At 29.6% G+C, this 23,659-nt stretch overlaps 2 protein-coding genes across 2 annotated transcripts in view; both read right to left on the reverse strand.

Annotated features, from left to right (window-relative positions):
• Positions 1-202: 202 nt before the first annotated feature.
• Positions 203-4,210, reverse strand: LOC107456425 (sister chromatid cohesion protein DCC1). Its single transcript, XM_016074284.3, has one exon. The coding sequence runs from the start codon at positions 4,070-4,072 to the stop codon at positions 2,912-2,914; it is 1,161 nt and encodes a 386-aa protein (XP_015929770.2). The 5' UTR covers positions 4,073-4,210; the 3' UTR covers positions 203-2,911.
• A 3,676-nt stretch (positions 4,211-7,886) lies between these two features.
• The window catches only part of LOC107456427 (tumor necrosis factor receptor superfamily member 10B), a 47,100-nt gene continuing 31,327 nt past the window's right edge, over positions 7,887-23,659 (reverse strand). Inside the window, exons 3-5 of the mRNA XM_043051250.2 lie at positions 17,969-18,108; positions 10,446-10,520; positions 7,887-9,631 (exon numbers count right to left, since the gene is read on the reverse strand). Of these exons, the coding sequence (XP_042907184.1) occupies positions 10,461-10,520; positions 17,969-18,108 (200 nt within the window). The 3' untranslated portion in view covers positions 7,887-9,631; positions 10,446-10,460. The remainder of the gene's footprint in view (positions 9,632-10,445; positions 10,521-17,968; positions 18,109-23,659) is intronic.

The raw sequence follows: 23,659 nt of genomic DNA on the forward strand, positions 1-23,659 counted from the left end.
TTTTTTCATATCGTTTTAGTTCAAAATGGCGGGAGAACCGAGCAAATTTTTTTTCCGGATTATCTGGATACCAGATAAATGGTTCTCTACTGTATGCATGAAAAAAAGAGTTGCAGACTTAGCTCTCCGCAATTAAGTCTTGCTAAAGTCATTGGTACATGATTTGTTGAAATTGATCCATACTTCCGTTTCGACTTAAGACATCCTTGAAATTTTTTTTTTTTAAATATACGAAGACTAAACGAATAATTGATATCACGTTGCTAGTTTACGAGCTTGTTGCCAACCGTGGAAAAATACGCATTAAAAACTATAAAAACAGCAAGATACAATATCAATTCCAACTATCGAGAGTACGAGTTTCCCCACTCCTGAACGGACGTCACTCGATAACGACATGTGACGTCATTGCATTCAACTCCACACGAAAGAAGAGGAAGATTTCACCCGCCCCCAGTGTAAGGGGGCGGGTGAAATAGGAGTGTTTTTAGAGGTAACGTTGAAGAGGGGGGAAAATAAAGCATGTTCAGCTACGCTTCAGGCAGATGGTAGTTTGATAAGAGGGGATGGAATTCAAGCTGAAAGAAAAACTTACCTTCGCACTCGCGGAAAAATTAGGTAATTTTGAGTTTGGCCGTCGATCGCAGTAAAATTCGGGAGTTTTTCAAATCAATTCCGGAGGGCGGGAGAATAACTCAAAATTTGGGAGACTCCCGCAAAATGCGGGAGATTTGGCACGTCTGGATATATTAATGTTCTAGGACACAATCTTACTAGTTTGAACCGGTGACCTTAAATATGCTAATTAATTAGTGCAGATGTTATTTTAAGTTACGAAGTCTGACAGATATATGTACTTTCTCTGAATAAACATGCCTTTTTTTTTTAACAGATTCCAGACCCCCAAAATATATGGAGTAGCCGCAATCTGGGAAATATGGTCCCCATAGCTTGGTCAGGATAGAGGTCCAAAATTTGAATTCCTTAATATTAATTTTGTTTTTGCCATATCCCAAAAACTTTTTAAGTGAATTGAAAAAATTTTCACACAATTATAATTTCTGTTTATCCAAAGATAATTTCAATTGAAAAATAACTTTTAGTAAATAACTATTATTATTTTATTTAAGAATGGTCGAAAAAATTTTGAGCTGTAAGGTACACAATTTGTTGCATCATTTTAATGAATGTAATTTTACATGGCAAATTACATAATATGAGCAAAATTGGTTGAATAGTTTCTGGGAAATTTAATTTAAAAATATGGCTAATTTAAAATTTGATTTATCAGGTACTATTCGACTGCTTTTGCTAAAATTTTGTATTTTACCATGCAAAATTACATTCTTTTAAATGATGTAAAAAATTATAGACCTTACAATTCAAAATATTTTCGATTCGTATTACATAAATTAATAAAAAATGTATACGTATTAAAAACTAATTTTTGCATAGAATTATATTTGGCAAAACAAATTTTATAACTGAATGCAAAAATATTTTAATTGGATTACAAACATGCCGCTGAGGCATGGCAAAATTTGCAAAAAACAATGAACTTCTCAACGAAACTACGGGGAACACATTTTACAAATTGCGACTACCCTCTATATTTTGGGGCTCAGAAATCTGAATCGTATTATTTATTTCGGTATTATTAAAGAAAGGTATTATTTATTTATTTAAAAAGATCCTCTCTGTATATTGGACAGTTTTTGCTATTGGGATGCTAAAAGAGTTTTAATATTACTTCCTCACCAATAATAAAAATTTGAAATTACTGATCATATTAAAAATCAATTATTTAATTTTACAAATAGATAAGAAATAATCTGTACAAAATAAATTGAAAGGAGGGTTGGTTTAATATTAGATTTGATCCTCTTTGACAACATAACAGGACTCACAACAAACTTTTATGCTTTTTACAAGGATTACAAATGTTTATATACAATAAATCCAAAGTCTAGGGATCATAATTCTTATTTCTATAGGGCAATTGTTTGCCATGCAAGGTTTATAATAAGAGGTGGATAGCTGCTATTGATCTCGAAAAGAATTCTCGATATGCTCTAATGTGATACCGGCCTAGAGATCTGGAAGCCACTCCATCCTCTAAATATTCGTAGCTTCAAAATATTCAGCCACGAGTCCTTCGTACACACATGTCGTTTTGGATAATAATTTACCAACGTACAAAAACAAAAATTACTTAATAAATAATGAATAAAGTGAATATGGGAACCAACAGCCCCATTTCATTACATAGAGTTCCAAGATTTCAGTTCTTTACCATGTCAGGGTGCTTCCCAGAAAGATTGGTAGGTTTATGTAGCCTTCCAAGACCATAACCCTTCGCCTTCTATTTACATATGTTACAGGAATTTCTTATTTTATAATCGTCGATACATAGTCTAACCAATTCTGAGTTTATGACTATCAAATATTTTATAAAAATAAAAACATTAAACAATTATAAAAGAGATATATAAGAAAAATAATTTTATCAGTTTTAACCATAATATTTAATACACTCACAAGTGTACTTTATCAACAATGCTTGAACATGTGATAGCTAATGAATGAATAGCCTTTCATATAAAGAACAAATTTTACATAATACTCTATTATTTATTATTTTAAAACAAGTATCATGCTAAATAATATAAAAAGTAAATATTATATACTATAATATACGAGTAATTTCATCATGTTGAACCAAAGTATTTGCTACAATTTTTAGTAGAACCAGAAATAGACTTTAGCAACAATGTCTCATCATTTGTAGTAGTTGATGCCATATCTTCATACAGCACTCAATTTTTACTTTTCTCTACACAAGCCTTCATATCATTCACCTATATTAAACAATTAAAAAAAAAACAAAAAACATTACAGTATAAGGTTAATTTTACCATTTTGAACTATAATATTTTATGCCATTTTTAGTAGACTCCCGAGTATACTTTATCAACAATGCTTTAACATTTGTTACAGCAGATGCTCTATCCTCAAGAAAAGGTACGATTTCATCATAACTCCACTTTTCCTTAATTCTAAACAAGTGTTCAAATCTTTCACTCACATTTTCAGGCAAATCGTGCATAGGAAAATAAAAGATCACAGCTGGTCTATTCAACAAGTCAGTCAAAGCGATTCCTCGTAACTGTTCCAAATTGCACGTCATACCTTCGGGTACACTTCTCTGCCAACTTTCCAGAAAATCTTCAAGGTGAAATTTACCAGATGATCTCAGTAAAATCTCAGCATATATCCTACAAACCGGTAATTCACGCAGTGAATACAACTTATGCCCGTTTTCTTCATCGACCGTTTCTTCAGTAAACCAGGAAAAACAATCTTCTAGAATTTGCTTTGGTTCTAAATCTTCCAAAGCCGATAAAACAGTCTCTTTTGGAATTTTATCTATGGGTAGTGACTGTGACTCTATAACTTCCAAAATCTGACTGAATACACTAAATTTATAATCAAAATCTAATACTCTAACAAATCCATTAATAATGCATGTTTGCATTTCCGTTAACTCTGCTATTAACTCTTCCTCGCTGCACTGAATAATATCAAGTAAATGATCGAAAGTTAGTTTATCGTCCGTTATACTATCGTCTTCATATTCTTTCCCTTTGTATGAACTTCTCTCTAAAACTGCTCGAAGTTTTTTGAAACTAGGCTTGATGGAACGCAATTCGAAGTAAGTGTGAAATATACCAGACACTTCTTGCGGCGCAATTCTTTCCTCACCACTCGAACATTGATCGGGCATTAAGAGATTTGGTACAAGTAACAAAGAATTAGAAGTTTCAGCTTCTCTTAATTCATACGTACGTGATTTAGTGCAAAGAACAGCAGATTCATCAGGTTCGCCTCTAATTATTAGAGAATTTTTTGCTTCTAATTCCGCCATCAATTCATTATTTAATTGGAGGAGACATATGTCCTCTTGACCTTCATTTAACGTTAGAGATTGAAATATAGGATATGCATCTCCATCTTCAATTCTAGCTTGGGTAAGTTTTCGCTTTGCATAAGACAAGTCATGGTCTACTTCCATAATTTCAGGAAAATTTTTTTTAAAAAAAGAAACAATAATAGCACTTTTTGTAATACTTAGTTCATTATTTAACCAGCAAAGTAGAACGAAACTATTACTTTATTTACAGACATCCACATTTAGCGGGAATTCAACCAGCATGCGTTGCCATATTAAAAATGAGTAATTTTGTTAAGGGAAAGCAAAATCCATATGAGCTAAAATCTAGATGCTGTGGAAAGTTTTTGGGACCGTTCACACTGCTTGAAATTTTTTCGCATGCGAATAAAATCTTGAATAGCGAGTTTTTTGCTTTTATTTTACCAATCAGATCTCATTTGCATGAAGAAAAATCGCATATGAAAAATCGGAAAAGTGAACAAGAGCCTGATTGGCGAGCTTTTTGTAGTTAATTATATTTCAGCAGTCAGGTTCTACGTATGTATATATTTTTTTGCGGTGAAAACGGTTTCAAACCTGATGGATTTCTTTTTTTTACGCTAGGATGCATTGTAAGCTCTCTACTGTCTATACTTCCGGGTTACTGTTTCTAGTATAAATTCAAGCCATTTGGCTCACAACATGATCATTGTGGTTTGGGACTCTCTTGAGTATTTCTTGCATACGTGTAGTGTTCACTTGATTGATTATTTGTCTTTAAATAAAGAATAGTTATAAGAATCGTCAGAAGATGCAATTTATGAATCTATTAATTAATTAATTATTTGAAGACGTAAGAATCATTTGTTATAAGACACTTTTCACCTTGTCAACAATATACCAACTTCGAAATTTAAACCTAAATTATGATTTGTAAAATGAACTTAAACTCGCTGCTCGAACAATATGCTAGCACTAACGTATGATGGTGCACGGCGTGCAACACGAACAAGCATTAATAAACAATTAAAAAGAAGCCAAATGGTGACTCCCGAAAAGCGAATTCTTTCTAAATCTAGCAACCATGTCACCTATTTTAACAATATATCTATGGATGATGTTTTCAATATAAATGTAAACAACAATCTTGAGCTCCTGATCTGCTCTACTTCCTGTTAGAAAACATATTTCTACTTTAAACAACATTTTATTCTGCGAGGCGATATTTTTAAACAGATAAATTTGTTTTAAATTTAATGATTCCTGAGTTCAAATCTGCTGTACTTAATAAGATATTGATGATATTAAGTAATTTTGGTCAGTTTAAAGGGCAAATTGTTTTAATTATTTATAGAAGTTTTGTTAAAAAATGATGACATGGCTGTTAGATTTAGAAAGAAGTCGCTTTTTTAGCAGTCCTGATTTGGTGGCTTTTTATATGTTTTTTACTGTTTTTCTTGTTGGGAGCCGTGCAGAGAGATTAAGTAGAGAGAGATTAAGTTCATTTTACAAATTATCATTAGGTTTGAATTTTGAGATGTGCATATTGTTGACAAGGTAAAAAAGGTTTTTATCGCCCCTCAGAATAAGCTTTACGAAGCAGCTGTATACTTTCTAACCGGAAATAGAGCAAGTCAAAAGTTCTGAATTGTTATAGTTTACATTTGTATTGAAATTACTGTTCATAGATTAAACCCCATAAATCTAATTTTCTCCGTGTTTCCTATGTTTTATTTTCTAATTTCCATTTCTATTTTGTCTCACAGTAGATTGACTGATCGTGAGACATTATTCGCAATAAATCACCAGACAAATATCACTGGCAGCAGCAGTGCTTTGGCGTAGCGTGAGGGGGGATAGACATTTTCTTTTAGGTAGGAAAGTCCTTCATGTCACCTTAGAGCTGCACAATGGGTTATTGGCAATGGTCTGGGAAACTTGTCTGAGGATGATCCGAAGACATGCCATCGCAATTTTGATCGTCTGTAGTGGGGATGACTCCCCTGCTCTGGTAACTCGATGACCTGTGCGCGAAATCGAACACTTTACGGTAGAAAAGTTTAACAGGGATCGATACGGTTCCCCCTCAGTCCCTGCTCAGGGTAATCGAAGTGGTTAACCACCCGCTTACTAACCGTAGCGAGATTTGTTTTTAGATAACCATTTGTCTATTTTAAATTTTATACTTACATTTATATTCATACAATAAAAAATAAATAAGCACGTGTGCATAAAATTCAAAATAAACGAGTGCCTTTTTAAAACCCCTCACGCTAAACCCATGGATCAGTGGCCGAGTTTGCATCCACTTTGATCAGCCTGTGAAGAAACTGAAGGTGTGCGATATCGGTACTCGTTAAATTGTTCTGCAGTATCGCGCTCAAGTCGTTGAGCTACCAAGATGCTGGAGCCATCCCTTTTGCAGAGGATCAAAATTGATTCCACTTGGTTTAGGCTCTAGCTGAAACCGTTACTCGGTACATAGCGCTTTCCTTCTGTCTCAAAATCTATTTTTCAAATGGTGACATTCTTTAGTCACTTGATATTTTTTGAAATTTGTTCCATCTATCATTAAACAAATCTGGGAAATTTTGAAAAATATGATGCTTATTCTTTTTAAACCGAGTTAAACCGATAAGTTTTAAACCGATCTCTTGCTTTAAACTAAGCTTATAGCTTATTTGTTAGAATTTCTACATAAAAATTTCTCGAGATAAATAGATATTTTAATCAAGTATGACGTCATAATTTTCACATCAAACATATTTTTAAATAAATCCGTTATTTAGAAAAATCCTCAAGTGTCCGCTATTAATTTTTCTTCAGACTGATGAAACTTTTTAAAACTATTTTCTTTACATAAGGGAACACGAATTAATCCGTAGTAGCAAAGCAAAATGAAGTTGATAGTTTTGGGTGTTACTAGACGTCAAAAATGAGTGAAATTGGAACAACATGCTACTGATTAACACAACAAGAGCAACATGTTACTGACAAGAGCAACAGTTTCACTAAGGAAATCCAGACAAATACGGTTACCGTGATTAATCAATTACGGAAACCATATTTATCTGAAATCATGTCTCTAGGGTGGAATGGTTGTTGTAGTTAATTTACGTCGCACTAGAGCTGCACAATGGGCTATTGGCGACGGTCTGGGAAACATCCCTGATGATGATCCGAAGACATGCCATCACAATTTTGATCCTCTACAGAGGGGATGGCACCCCTGCTTCGGTAGCCCGACGATCTATGGGTGGAATGGAGAAATACCTAATTCAAAAGGGGACTACAAGAAAAAAATATTCACTTAGTTCACATGGTTTAAAATAAATCTAAATAATAACTTTTTTTGCCCAAAAATGTATTATCTCAGTCGTACTGTCTTGCAAACTCGGTTTTAAGGGTTAAACCAATTGAAACCCAATCAATATAAATTTCAAGCCACATCAATATCAGGTAAACTTTTTTTGTGTGTTTCTATTAGTTTTTTATATTTTAAAATTAATTTTGCATTCCACCACGTCTGTCCCTTACCTGGGGGTCTTGATATTTTTAATTATCAAACCAATGTTAATTTTATACTTTTTTAAAATATCATTGAATTTTTAAAAATTTGAATGAATATTGTATCCAAAGAAGCATTTGAAGCTATTTTAATAAACTGTTTAGTAAATAAAATAAATAAGAATAAAATTTAAAGAGAAAAAAAATTCAAAACATTGTATTTCCTAAACTATTCGCCTTACTCTGTTCAAATTTTTTTTTGTATGCAATTACATTGCAAAATTATGCTGTACATTATGACAAATGCTTTTTACACATGGAAAATTGAGTGTTTCATAAAATCATTTCAAATGTATTTTGCAAAATTCCTTCAGTATTGTGGGAGTGGTTTAAATAAGTAATTTTTTTTATTAAAGTTAGACATAAAATAAATAAAACGCAACTGAAATACGCTAATAAATCATTTATTTGACTATATACAAAATAATTTGCACAAAAATCTTAACATTTTGATTCAATTTTATACGCAAATAAATAAAATGCGATCATACATAATGCAATTTTTTTTTAATATTTAAATGCAATAATAGATGAAATATTAAAAAAAAAATATTGAATACAATTCCAAAAATGAAAGATTTACCACATTTCTGGAAAATATAATTTTTTTTTAAATTCCATTTTGCCACAACAAGTTGGCTTAAAGTGTAAAATGAGATCATATGATAATGAATAAATTTCATGAATATGATTGATTTTTCCTTACTAATTGTAATAGAAAATTCAATTTAAATACGTATTTTCAGTTCGAATACGGTAAGTAAATCTTAATTGATTTACTTTAAGAGGTTATAAGGGTTTCAAAGGACACAAAAAAAAAAAAAAAAAAAAAAAAAAAAACACCATATTTTTTTTCTTAGTTTTTCTGTAAAGGAGTGAATAAGCGAATTGTTTAAAATTCGACAGATGAGAATGGTTTCTGGTAACTCCTTTGAATAAAGTTATCTCACGATGACTGAATAAGATTGAAATGAAATCGAATTTCAAATATTTTCTATTAGTAAGGAAATATAGTAGATAATTAAACAAATGAAAATAAAACTGAAATTTGAATGCTTAGTGAAGTTTTAAGGATTAAATATTGCCAGATAAGTTTTTATCAACGGGAAAGAAAAATCCTCGTTTTATGATTCGTCAATTCAATTTAGAAAAATTTAATGAACATCAGTTTTTGAGAAATTGTGTACACCAAGTTTAAAAATAGAACTTTCAGGAAACTTATTTTTCTATTAAATTAGAGAAAAAAAATCTTTTGAATGTTCCTAAAATATTTCATGCTTAGTTAAACGCACAAAATATTTAATCTAGTTCAAGCATTAGAAATATAGCTCTAAAATTTTTTTTACATAAAAAATACATCATCTTTATGTTTTTTTTTAAAAATCAATTATTCAGAAAAAAAACAACTTTATTATTAAACACAATTTTTATAAAAAGAGACTGATAAATAAAAACAATGTATTACGTAAACACTTTTTAAAACAAAACTAAAATAGTTTGAGAACATACTTTTGAATGATCAACATTCTAAAAATATTTTAATAGAATTTTCAAACATTTCTAACTTCAAATTAAAATGACTAACACAATGTTTTGACAATATTACTTATAAGCACACAAAAAATTGTACTAATACTTTATATACAGAGATGCAAAATAATATACACTTATTATACTCTATGAAAGCTAACGGTAATTATTTACAATAACATCGTGTTTCATACAATATTTATTTACTTTATACACATATTTACAATATTTGGCTTTGTTTCAATCAAGTCCACAGTAGCATTTTATTCTAAATGACAGAAATAAATACATCTTGACTTTATAAACTTTGCAACTTAGATGTTTGTTTACTTTTCAAAGATCAATAGCGAACAAAAAATTGTCTTTTTTTGTCTTATTTTCCATTATTTAGGAAATGTAACATCTACACATAAGAAAGTTCAATCTTCCAAAGTCAATAATAAATAATTCGTTAAAACAATTGTTCGATGAATGTAGTAATAAAGTCTTTTTGATTTCTGTAGTAAACAACACAAACAAAAGATTTCTTTGGACGACAATATTGTTTTATCACAGACAAGTGGCACTAGGTAGCAGCACCATAGAATTGTGCGTTGTACTTATCTGTAATAAAAAAAAAAAGTTATTAAAGATATTGCTTGTTATAACAATATTAATTTACAAATTATTTTGAGTAAATGATTTCTGACGACATACAAAGTTTGATTTTTAAAAAAATATAACTGTAAGTTTTTTATTCTTGGAATAATTTTTAAATAAAAGTTCGAATAACTTGTCCAGCTTCCATACATTGCCGCTTTTCAGTTTAATACGTATTTCTATCATAATTAGGAGTTTTTATTAGAATTAATGAGCCCTATTTACAAATTTTAAATTTTTTAGAGTTAATTTTAATAATGCTGAAACCATAATAATTTCATTCTTCCGAAGATTTTTATTTTCTTCAATGATAGTTAACATTAAATTACACTGATGATGGCGCCATCTGTCTTTAGAATAGCGGCATTATTTACTTAAGCAAACATTCTGATCTCTTTTTTGCTTTTAAATTTTATCACAGAAATTATTAGAATGAAAGTAATATCCTTATTTATGCTATAAACGGTAACATTTCTTGATGGTAATTTTTTGCTTATACTCTTTGCTTATAATAAATAAGATTAGAAAAAATAGTTTATTTATTATTATTTTTTTTAATTTACTAAATATTGAAATAATTAATTTTCTGCAATATATAGAAAAATAGTTCTTTTCTTATATCTTTTCAGTTTGTTTAAGCTAGCATTGAAGGAGAAATAATGGAAATAATTGCTTTTTATATTTTTTTATAAGATAGAGTGGTTGTACAAAATAATTAACAATCAATAAAATTTTTAAACGTATTAGGCACAATATTTTCAGATTTCCTTATGCTTACCTTTTAATTTAAATGCTATAGCATCACTACAGCTTCTTTAGTAGCAACAGCTTGATATGGATATCTGCTATTTGTCTGAAAGGATCAAAATAGTTCAAGAATTAATTATAAGTTATTTAAAAAAAATCAACATTTAAAATCAAATTATATTTAAATGGAAGAAAAATATATAGAAAAGTTAAACATTTTTAAACAACATTGATATTTAAATGATTAAAAGAAAAGTAAATTTTATCACAAATTTTTATGAAATTGAAAAAATTATTTTTTATGATGCGTTGTCTTTAAAGTTTAGGCAAGATTCACTGGTTTCCTTAAAAATATTATGTTAGGACTAACTTACATTTAAGAACAACTCATAATCCATTTCTTAAAACTTTCCTCAAAAAATGCAAAAATAAAACAAGTTTTAATATATTATTTTCGAGGAAAATTTTAATTAATAGTTCTTCTACTTTAACTTGAGATAACAGACTTCATTACAAATTATTTTTGTCTTGCATTTCTTTAGTGTATTCAGTGAAAATTACACTTTTTACCTTTTATTAATTCTTGTGATGAGTAAATAAAAGATAAACTTTTGGTGGTTGCTCCTGCTTTTAATCTATTACTTTAGTTATCAATTACTAACAAGTTTAAAAAAAAAGTTGAATTTTCCTTAGGCATATGGATCAATAGCCTAATTAGCCTTCAGAGAATTTGACCTATATTCGGGTGATGAAAGCTTCGAAAAGTCCAAAAATGATTTTAGAGCAAACAATACTTTAAAAGGAGAAATAGAACACTTTTTCTAAGCATCAATTAAGAAAAAGAAGTATTAGAAGTAGAAGTAGAAGAAGAAAAAAAACGAATTTTAGGAAAATATTAAAAGCTTGTTAAGACTAAAATTATTATTGATCCTAATTCAATATTGAGTAATATTTTTTAAGCTACGAAGTGTTATGATATAGTTTATTTTGTATTAACTAAACTTTAACGCAATGCTTTTAAGCATTGCGTTAAAGAACGCGACGTTGTGAGCAGACAATTTTATTTATTATATCTAACTGATTTTCGTAATCGTTTTCTAATTCTTGAACAATTTAATTTTAAACTTCGATTTTGGAATAAAATGTGATACATCGATACACTTTTTGGCCGATGAAAAGATTACCCTTCAGTTTTAGCTTCTGAAATTCCTAAAGATTCTACTTATTTATATCTAGTTGATTTTCAAAATAGTTTTTTAATTCTCTGTTTTAAACTCTTATTTTGAAAAAAAAAATGTGATGTATAAACTTCATAGGATTAAAAAACTTTTGTACGCAAAATTTGTAAACTATTTGTTACACTTTTATTTTTTACATTCATATAGAAAAAAATATGAATGCAGAGCTTTCTTATCTTTTAATCTTAGCCCTGGAAACAAGTCTATCATTATTGTAAAAGTTATCAAAATGCATTGCCTTAGCTTACCCGTTCGAAAAATGTCGAAATTGGGAACAAAAAAAATGTCACCTAATATTTGCTGTAAAGCAAAAGTGTTCCAGACTATAAACAACTTTCTTAAGACTTTTTTTTCCCATTCTGAAGAGAGCAGGTGTTATAGAAAGGTCTTTAGTGACCTTTCTAGGATCCCCATCCCATTTAAAAAAAAAATCTTCCCACACCGACCAGCCAGGTACCTCTCTTCAAAACACGAGTCACGTGACTGCTTTTCATAAGGAGTACACGGAAGAAGTTTTTAGAATTCGCGTTGCTAGGGCCGTAGGTGCATGCTTTCCACGTATCATCGCCCCTGTTTATTCTAATCAGCATAAAATCTCATTAAATTGATGATTTTGAAAAATGGTACTGAGACAGAAGAAAAGGTGCGTACTTCAATTCATTATGCAACGGGGGTAATTTTCGAATAACGTTGCTAAAGAAATGGCTTAAGCATTATCAATTTCATTCATATTATAATGTAATACAACACAGATGAGATTGAAAAAACACAGCATTTTGTATTGTTGTTTTTTGAGCGTTTAAAGTTTTACATTTATTTTTACGCATCTGCATCTATCCATACAACATATCAGTGGAAATACATCATTTTTTATTTATTAAAGAATTTCACTGATTTTTTTCATAAATTAGCTCGATGTAATAGTTAGATAAATGGTGATTGTAATGTTATAACATTTTCTCACCTGAATTATTCATAAAAAATGTTGCACAATTATATTTAAACTCTAGTTCTTTACCAAGAGAACAAACACTGTTTAAAAAAGAATGGCTTATAGTGATGAATTTGCAATTTACAACAATTAATATAATTGCTACAAACGGAGACATTTCTTTTAAAATATAACTTTAAGACTTTATTTTAAATAACTTTGACATTCTTATAAATATTATTATTATTAGTTGGAAGAGTTATGAGTATAAGAAAAACTTAAATGTAGTTTTGAAAAATATATGAAAAACCAAAATGGAAAAACGTTAAAGTAAATTTGAGATTTATTTTTGTTGGAAGACTTTAGAGAACAATTAAAAAATAAAATAAAATTTCAAAAAAGTAAAAATTTTAAGAATTAATTGAATTTTTTTTTGGAAAAATATAAGAATAAAAAATTACAAAAGACAATAATAATGTCGATATTCATTTTAGTTAGAAGAGGATATAAGAATAATTTTAAAGATTTAAAATGCAAAAAAGTTTTTAAATGCTTTTGTATGAGGGTATTTTGCGATTACGGAAAAAAAAAACTCGATTTTCCATTACAGATATGTGACACTAATGTTAATAAAACTATCCAAAGAAAATTTAAGTTATTAATTGATTCATAAATTTTGGTTTATATCCACTGGTCAGACACATAATGAAGTTTTTATTAATAAAAAAATATATTTTTTTTAAATCTTTATTGCATAGCAGAACTATGTGCACACTATATCCATTAAAAGTTATCCATTTCAAACATAACCTCGTAAACTTTCTTGTCCAAACCCATGACTTACAACCTTGCTTATGAGTGGGAGTAGCGACTAGACGTCTTAATCTTTTTCTTATTGCTATAAAATATAACAGCGGTTCAATCTCAAAATTGAAAAAATTTTTTTTTTCTCTTCCTTCTAGTTTTATACTCTTTTATTTTTTGTTCCCATACTATGTAGTAAGGTGTATTGTGGGCGATTCCATCTACAATTTGGCGACGTAGCGGCGAATATCCACACCATGGCAGGTGTTATTTTTCACCCATCATCAAATACAGATCAACGATCTTAAGTGAAATATGTTACAAGGAATCTTTTTTTTATTTGTTTATTATTTCTCATTTAGCCAGATGCAAGAGTTGCAGTTGAACACACCAATTCTACTTCATCGTTCAAGTTAAATTTTTTTTATTATTTTATGGGACAAGGAGCCAGATTTTATTTTTATAACCGTCGTTGAACAGCCGACCCAATTTTATGGGTTTACGACTACTAATGTTCACCCCCGTAGCCTTGCAATTTTGAACCCAAACCAGAAGACAAGGGAACTCCTGGATTGAGTATTGGGAGAAATTTGCCTTCGTGGAAGACATTTTGATGGAGCTAACCAGCATATGCGTTACATGGAGAGGAAGACCACGAGAACCTTCCACGGTAAACCTGGGGGAAAGGGGACTCTAATCCTTGATCCATTTACCACTAAGGATATTTCACGTCAGCACTGTGGTCGGTGCAGCCGGATGCGGAATTCGCACCCACTGGGATTCGAACCCGGTTCGGCTCATTGGAAGGCGAACGCTCTATCCCTGAGCCATCGCGGCTCAAGGAGCAAGATTAAACGAAAAATTGCTGCAGGTTACATTTGAACTAAAATCTCTTGGCTAATTTCAGTTAAGAAAATTTATTACTATTAGTTTTTGGCGCTGTATGCAAATAAAATTTATGAGTTGCCATAGATGGAGTGAATATTTATCTCCTTAATGAATTGCCATAAACGAAAAGTAATTTAGTCATATTCATCAGTGGCAATAAGTAAATCACCTACAATGTTGTTCTAAGTTAAATGAAATTAATTTTTAGATCCGTGAACGTTTTGGATAATCCAATTATGTTATTTCTCATACTGAGATGAGAGATGTGTACTTGAATACATCGAATCTTTTCATGATTCTAACAGTTAAGCAATGAGGGAAAAATTGATGCAAGTTGCATTCACATTTTTTTTTGTTGACTAATGTTACAGTTAAGAAAAGTACTAGGGAATTTTTTTGCATACAATTAATTTTTGTTTTTTAATTAGTAGTCATTAGTAGAATGAATAGTCATTAGTAGAATAAATGAATATTCATCTTCAAATATAAATCAGTATAATCGCATTTGAATACGTTTATTATCGGTTCTAAATAAATTGATTAATATTTGCTCTAAATTAAATTAAATTAATTTCAAAACCCGTTAACGTTTTGTGCTTAATCTATTTTATTTTCATTCAGCCAGATACGTAAAGGCCAATTCCTTTCGTTGTTCTACTAAATTTTTTTTTTTGTGTATAATATGCTAGTATACAGCAAAAGTATAATATAAGTATACAGCAAAACATGATATTTTATTTCATTTTCTTGAATGCAGACCCAATTTCGAGTTTACGACTACCAATGTTCAACTCCGTAGCCTTGTTATTTTGAACCCAATCCAGAATACAAGAGAACTCCTGGATCAAATATTTAGAGAATTTTGAGTTCTTGGAGGACCTTTTTGTTGGAACTAACCCGCATTTGAGGTTCTATAGAGAGGGATAAAACGAAAACTCCCCATGGTTAGCCAGACGACAAGGGGACTTCAACCCATGATCAGTGGGGAATTCGTATCAGTTAGCCACCGCTGGGGAAGCAAAACAAGATAGAAAAATTGGTGAAAAGGGAAATTTGTATTATATTTTTTGGACAAAGTCTGTGAAGAACTACAAAAAACTACGATTAGGAGTTTTTAGCGCAGCCTACAAATAACTTTTGTGCTGTCATTAGTAGAATGAATATTCATTCATAAACGGCTATTAATACAATCACAAAGTATATTGATGTTACCACAATTTGAACACGTTCATCAATTGTGCTAAATTAATTTCTCAACTTTTTGTTCTAAATTAAATTAAATTTAAGCCCTGTTAGCTTTTTAGATGAATTAATTATGTTCGAATTTTGAATAAGTTTTTAATCATGTTTTTAGATTCTGATGATATGTCTATAATTTAACATTATTTCCCCCCATTATAATTACACGCTGCATAAAAAAAAAGAAAAAAAAAAAGAATTATACTGATGAGAAATTAATTTTCTGCGAACTTTCTTAATTTTTTTTTTTTAAATAAGGAATATATTTTGGATCATTTGCAAAAAACAACATTTTTTAATTTATGTTTATTATTCATGTACATCTCATTTCGCGTTTTATAAATAAGTGTAGAAAGTTAAAATATGATTGTGCATAGTTGGGGATGAAAAAGGAGAATTTGTATGGTGCATCTGCATCCTTTATTTAATGGATTTTTGTGTTGCAAACTTTAGTTTTAAAAAAGCGAAAAAGAAAAAAAAAACGTTAATCTCTTCTAAAAATATACTGGATGTAGATAATTGTAGCAGAAAAGAAAAAGCTATTAAACGTGGTATTTTTTCCACTTGAAAGAAAATACTGCGTAAGAATAGAGGGGTAAAAAAAGAATCAAAAACACTTCATTTGCCGGAAAGAAAGACAACGGGGATTTTTACGGAAAAAAAAGGAATACACCTTGCTCTTTTTTTTCCGGTCTTAAAAGCGAACGTTTCCGTAAGTGATTCACTTTTTCCGGCGGAAACGCCCCAATGCGTATCCCAGTGAAAGTGCGGACCATTTGCCTTTGTTTTTCCTTTCTGCGGAAAATGAATGGGGGGATGTCGCTCCGTTAACCATCGGACATCCTCGGCCAAATCGGAACAGGTACTTCGGTCTGGGATGAGCATAAACATCCGCGACATTGTGTTCCATGATGGATTGGACTTTTTTATTTCTTTCGCTTTGAAATGGTGTGTAACAGAACGTCGGAATGTGTTCGAAATGGAACGTTTCGTTTTGTTATTGATGATGAGACGAGAATGTGTTAGAACGGAAATTGTCGTTTTTTTTTTATGTGTATTGTTTTTTGGAAAATATTAATGTTTAACAGTTTTTCACTAGCTATTCAAAATAATTCCAGAACTTTATGTATAATTTACCAGAATACTTTGTGTATAATGAATTTATTCGATACAATTAATTTGTAACTTTTTCTTATTCATTTAAGAACATACGCANAAAAAAAAAAAAAAAAAAAAAAAAAAAAAAAAAAAAAAAAAAAAGCTAAAACGCATTGTTTAAAATAAGGTTTGTATTGAAAATTAATTGCTTTTATTATTGAAAATATTAATGTTTAACAGTTTTTCACTAGCTATTCAAAATAATTCTAGAACAATACTTTATGTACGAATTTATTCGATGCAATTAATTACTTTTTCTTATTCATTTTAGAACATGTGCAATATAACAATTTTTATCTTTCTAATGAAAAAAAAAAGTTAGAACGCATTGTTTAAAATTAGGTTTGCATTGAAAATTAATATTGTTTGAATTTAGCATAATTTAACTTAATTTATGCATAATTTAAACGTTGTAATTTCTTGTGAGTTTTGCTCTTTAACATGGCATCTGAGATTTAGCTCTTTCGCTCAGCATTACGCACGTTAACGTACGTATGTTCTATGCAGTGCAGGTACTACACAGGAATCTTTATCCTCTACGCAATTTGAGTGGAACAAATGGACGTGATTGTGTGGTTTGCTACATGTAAGTGCTAAATCTCTCAAATATGGTTCAATTGTGAAAAGTATGGTTGGCACATGAATTTTTATGAAAATTAAAGGGCATATTGGTTAGAACGTGGTAAGCAATATTAAAAAACACTCAAACTTTGTAGTTTAAATTCGGATAGAGATCAGTAGTAAAATTATTGTTCTAAGATATTCATTTTTGCTTCAAGCTTTTAAATAAGATTGTTTTTAAATAAATGAATCGAAATTGTGATATATCATCGTCATCGAAGTTGAATAACAAACCCGCATTTGCATGAATCGGTTGCATGGGACAAATCACGTTAAGTGTCATTTTAATACATTTTAAAAGTATATCAACTTTAGAATGCGCTTAACAACCTTTACTTCTGCTCGCAAAACAAACTTTTTTTCATAGATAACCACGTTAAATTATACTATAAAATTCTCAACCATAAATGCCTAACCAAAAAAACTGCAAAAGTTAGTTAACATTAAAATACGGTTAGATACCAAAATTTGAGTGTTAACAATAAGATATATGCTTAACATGTTCTTTTACTGATGTTTTATACGTCGTTACTTAATTTTCCAGTAAACAATAATCCTGTTATCTTTTTAAATTTTATTTAATTTAAATACTTAAACATTTTTATTGATGTTAGTATGGTTTAGTTGCAGAATTTTCTAAACAAATGTTATTTATATGCGATAAAGAAAACTTACCCTTTTACAACGACTTCTGGTTACTACGATGCATGTGATGAGAATGATGACTGCTAAAGTTGCTATAGCAACACCAGATGCAATAACTATAGATGTAGGAACTCCTTGAGTAAGATCTGTACTTAGGATTGTACGGATTTCTGCAAAAGAATGATTTTTTTTAAAATCAATACAGTTCTTCACCAGAAATATATTAAAAATATCAGTTAAATAAACCATAATATTGTATAAGATAGTGAATTAGTTAGCAAAATTTATTGTATTAATCTGTGACTTAATGCAAGAAAAAAATATCAAAATTTCAAAATGTCAAAAAATTAGTTTTTTAATGGCCTTAAACAGTAAAAAATGTGTGTAATATCTTTATTTTTAATGTGTAGTTTGACAAAGTTGAACATACTTTTAAAAAGTTACATTGCAAAGTTACAATTTTTATCGAGGCACCATGCAACAACATAATTAATTGAACATTTAACGAAGTATCACTATAAAAGTTCAAAGCATTTCTTATCATAATTAATTTAAAAAAGAAAAGTTTAGAAAATAAATGAATTTTTTTAAACTTCCATTTTTTATAATATTATATCATAATATTAAAAATACAATGAGCATTTTATGTATAACGTTTTTAATTTTTTTAAAATTTCATTTCATTATAAAAGTAATGTTGTTTCTAAAATTTCGCAATAGACCGACAATTACTTTAAAAAATGTAAAAAAATAATTCATGATTTAAAATCATGTAAGTTTCGCAGTTAGAATCGGCAATGTAGCTTTAAAAAAGTAATTTAGGGAAACATTACTTAAAAAAATAAATTCCGTCATAAAAATTTTCAAAAAGAAAATGGAAGAGAAAAAAAATTACACAGTACGTTATATCCTAACATCCCAATTCATTTCTTATAATAATAAGTAACAATTATAAATAGTGATAGTAAAAAGTTTAAATCATCTTTGCATCTTTTGCATGAAATTCGCTTTGTGTTAAGAAAAAATAGCTTTAACTGTTAAAAGAACTACTATAATATTGTATATATAAAAAAATTTCCTTAAATTTAATCTTGATTAGAAAATAAAACTGCCTTAGAGAAGAATAGTAAACTTAAATGCATTTTTGTGGCTATCTATTTCACCGAGAAAAAAAGCATGGTTAAAACTACCAGAATATGGTAAAATTTACCGCATTTCTGGCTCTATGGGAGCACCAAAAAGCTCGGTAACTTTTACGGAAGCACTTCGGAAATGATTTTAGTAAAGTCATATATGAAATATAACGTTATAATGTGTGATAAAATTTAGTAAAATGGGTAAAACTTGATTATTTTATCATAATACCTTAGAGCATGACATAAAATCCATTTATTCGGTTAAATTTACTTTTTGAACTATATTTTTAAAAACCAGAATTTCCGCTAAACCGTTGCTATAGGAACGAAAAAAATCACGAATTGAATGGTTTAAATTATGTGCGTTTCAGTTTTATTCACCAAAATTGTAATTTTATTCATCAGAATTATGGTTTTATTCACCAACCAGAATTATGATTTTTTTACCAGAAATGCCATTATTATACATTACAGTAATTATGCCAGAACTTTTTTTTCTCCATCTACATTAAAACTAGGACAACATTGTCATTTGGAGCCCCAATGTTCCAAAAATACGAATTTTGGAGTCCGAACCCTTTTCGGAATAGAATTATAAGTTTAGACATACGTTTGTAACTGGCTATTTTAATAAGACTAGTTATTAAAATTAGTCCAATTTCGTTCAGCTTATAAGAATTTTTAAAAGTGTACTTTGAAACTAGCTCGTTCAGTAAAGTTTCGTTAACTAGGATAATTTTGCCTAAAGTTTTGGAATCCTAAATAGTTTTTGAGCTATATTGCCTTTGTGTGACCTATTGTTTTGTTCATAACCATGCCATGATTATAAAAATTAAAATTTTAAAATTTAGAAAAGTTTCTCTAGTATATGGTAATTTTTTACTACAAAGCTGGTATAAAATATGGTAATCAGAATATTGCACATAACAGTGAACTCATGGAGCATGAAACATAATTCTTACAACAAAAGATGTTAAATTCTAAAATAGTTTTAATCAACCGTGAAGAAATTTATTTAGAAAGTGAGCTATTCTAAGATCGAACATAATGGTATCTAATGGAATGATTATGTTTGGGGCCTGCAGAGATGGAAGATGTTCAGTGATGCTTTAAATTGGTGTCAGTTACAGTTATGATGTTCAAGAAATAAACAAATATGTAATGCAGCAATTTGTGAATGAACACGTAATTTTTTCCGCGAAGAAATCGTTTGGATGTCAAGGATTAACAAGAAGTTGCCACGCAGCAAAACAGATCTTCTCAGAATTCTTGGGGAAAAAATGTTCGAAATAAAAATTTCTATTTCAAAAGAGTTTTGATTTTTACTTTGATATCATTTTCAGGTTTCTTTCACAATAATGCGCGTCATCTTTGAAAATAGTAATAAATTTCAAACATGAAAGCTATAATTTTTTCTGTTTAAATTTTATTTTTACAGGAATAAACAAATGCATTCAATAATTGCATTATTACATACAATGTATGAACATTTAAAACAAAACTTTGCGTATTTTATTATTATACTTTTTAGAAGAGTTTAGAGTATGTAATCGATTGCAAGTTACGAATGCAAAAAACTATGAGCATAACAAAAATTCCGCAGTACCATTAAACAAAGTTAATAATTAATACAACAATGATAAATTCTCCATATGCAATAGAACAATAGGAAAAAAATTATTTTGTAATTTTTTATCTAACTTTATTTATCTTTAATTATCTGTATACTAATACAAAATGAAATAATAATTCAATGTTTTCACTTGTAAAAAATTTTGAGTTTGGTTATTCTAAAATGCAACGTAAGGTAATATTGAAATATATATTGTGTAATATTAGTATTGTTATGATGTAAGAATTATTAAAGTAATCATAGCAGTATTAAAATAGCTATGATAAATATATTTCAATAATCATAGCAGTGCTAATTCCAACTCATTGCGCAATGTACAATAAACTATTGACAAATTTGTTACTGAATTTTGACTAAACATACTAAGAAATGTACCTCTAGTAAGCATATTTTTTGACTTCATCTTTAATACGTATTCTAAAAATATGTATTAACATTACTGTCACGTGACAGCAAAGTAATGAAGTAGCTAATTATTATCATCATGCTAGGTAATACTATTTGTGAATTGGATTTATTTTAAGGGGAAACATTGCGACCACAATGCATTCTAAATCCCATTTAAATCTCTTACACATGCTAAATTATTTCATTAACTAGTACTACACATTATCAAAACGTTAACTTTCCTGGAACCTCATGTGAATTAACTCATAACATAAAGTATTTCATCCTTATCATTCAAATAACCTGAATAAATTTTTAATCCGGAAATACTGCCGGAAACGATTGATGAATATTTAGCTTAATGTATCATTAGTACAAAACCTGATAGATATTTAACGGATTAGTCTGGCCTCATTTGTTCCTTTTTTCGTGTGCTCTAGTCATCATTGGGTGATTATAAGTTGACTTTAACAATCAGGTAGATTGAAAAACATTGGATGTATATTTTGCTTTCTCTTGTAACTAGAATACTTTTCTTTTTTAGTTGTTAAATAGAAGAAATGTAGATCGTCTGGAGATAGCGAAAGGAAGACATTCAAGATATTCGTCATCGATTTTATACTAATAATTTATTTAAATCTACTGGGAAAAACAAATTCTGGAGATATTTCAGACCTTTAATTTATATTGACATTAAAATAAAAAATAAAAAAATAGACTATAATTTTAATCTTTAGCTCATATTTATTTATGAATCAAACTCAACATTTTTAATCTTTTACTTGTAATTCAAAACTTAAAACGCACAAAAATTAGTATACAATTTTACATTCACGAGCATGATTTATATCTTATTTTTAGCATGTAAAAAGTTCAAAGGTATATGAATCAAAAAATTCGCTATTAATAATTAACATAGACAAAAATGACCTGTGAAAATGATGTGCAAAGAGAGAAAAGATTTGAAATAAAGTTTTCTAGTTTACATTTTATTTACATATGCAGATTTTCGGACTTAAATTTCAAAATTGGATTAGAAGTAATGTAGTTTATTTGAATGAATTTAAATTTTTGAAAAAGGCATGTTATGATTAATGATTAATATTTTATGAAAGATTTGAAACTAATTGTTTTAGTATGGTATACTTTTAAAAGCCAAATATGTTAATATTTAAACAAGAGCCGTGGTGACTCAGGGGATAGAGCCCTCGCCTCCTAAGAAGGTGTCCCGGGTTCGAATCCCAGCGATGGCTGGTCGATACGGATTCCACTCCCGGTTCACACCAAGCACAGAGCAAACGTAAAATATCCTCAGTGGTAGATGAATCATGGGTTAGAGTCCCCTTGACATAAGACTAAACGTGGGAGACTTTTGTTGTTTTCTTCTCCATGTAACGCAAATACGGGTTAATCCTATCAAAAAGTCCTCCACGAGGGCAATTTTCTCCCAATACTTGATCCAGAAGCTCCTTTGTTTTCTGGATTGGGTTCAAAATTACAAGGCTTAAGAAATTAGCAACCCACTGGCGGTTAAGGAAATGGGCAAAATTGGGAGAATGTTTCTCCCCTACACACAGTTCCCCTATCAGTTAACATGGGAAAACCGGTTTTGCTATGCAGAGAAGACTGCAGTTTAAAATGCGACTTTTTACGTGCAGAACCGTCAGTGGGTTAATGCACTGTTTCTCTCATCTGACACTTAAAAACTGAATACAATAATCAAAACGTAGTAATTGAAAAATTAAAAATTTCGAGTGCTTTTTTGAGTGTGAAAACATTTAAATTTCAGCGTTTAATAGCATGTTAAGTAACTCATAGATATAGATTATTTAAGTCTCTAAACAAGGTGACTTCATGCTTAAAGAGCTTCCTTATTTTTTTTAAAACCCTGAATGTTTTTTCTTTAAAAAAAAATCATTAAAATATCCCTTAACACCCACTTACGACTAACCTTTTTATTCAAAACATTCTGTAAGTGAAAACTGATTTCTTATAAGTCTAATAATATGTAGAATGTTACAATAAAATTGTTTTGTACTTTGATCTCTGTCAATGTAGACTCAATGGATTTGTTATTAATCATCATTGCTGTACTATAAACACTTTTGTCGTTAAAGGCGACGAAGACTGCACAATAATCGATGCCATCAATAATTAATCGTTGCTAATCTAATAACTCCAAAACAAAATTTTTCCATTCTCGTTCTTGGTATGCAGTAATGTTATTGAAATCTGGTGATCGATAGCTTGGAAGCTTCACTTATTATATAATCGAATTCGAATATTTGGGAAAGCGTCACGCGTATACAGCAGATCTTCTAATCCTCTTTGTCGGGACACGCGACCTCGTGTGTCACCAATTGGAAAATTCTTAATCATTGTCACCGGATACTTTCTTTTATCGGTTTATCGGCCTCTTTTAGAATTTTCTTACTTAGAAAGGTTAAGACAAAAAGAGAATTCACAGTCGATAAACTCGAGAATGGCGACGGAAAGGCGGTTAAAAGTGTTGGTTTTATTTGGGGGAAGACATAAAAATCAAGTAGTGAAACGTTAATTTTTAAG

Source organism: Parasteatoda tepidariorum, chromosome 8 (assembly GCF_043381705.1).
Source record: "Parasteatoda tepidariorum isolate YZ-2023 chromosome 8, CAS_Ptep_4.0, whole genome shotgun sequence".
Classification (NCBI taxonomy): domain Eukaryota; kingdom Metazoa; phylum Arthropoda; class Arachnida; order Araneae; family Theridiidae; genus Parasteatoda; species Parasteatoda tepidariorum.

Bases quoted from the DNA above. Each gene is read 5' to 3' on its own strand.
- LOC107456425 (XM_016074284.3), bottom strand. From the start codon at position 4,072: ATGGAAGTAGACCATGACTTGTCTTATGCAAAGCGAAAACTTACCCAA.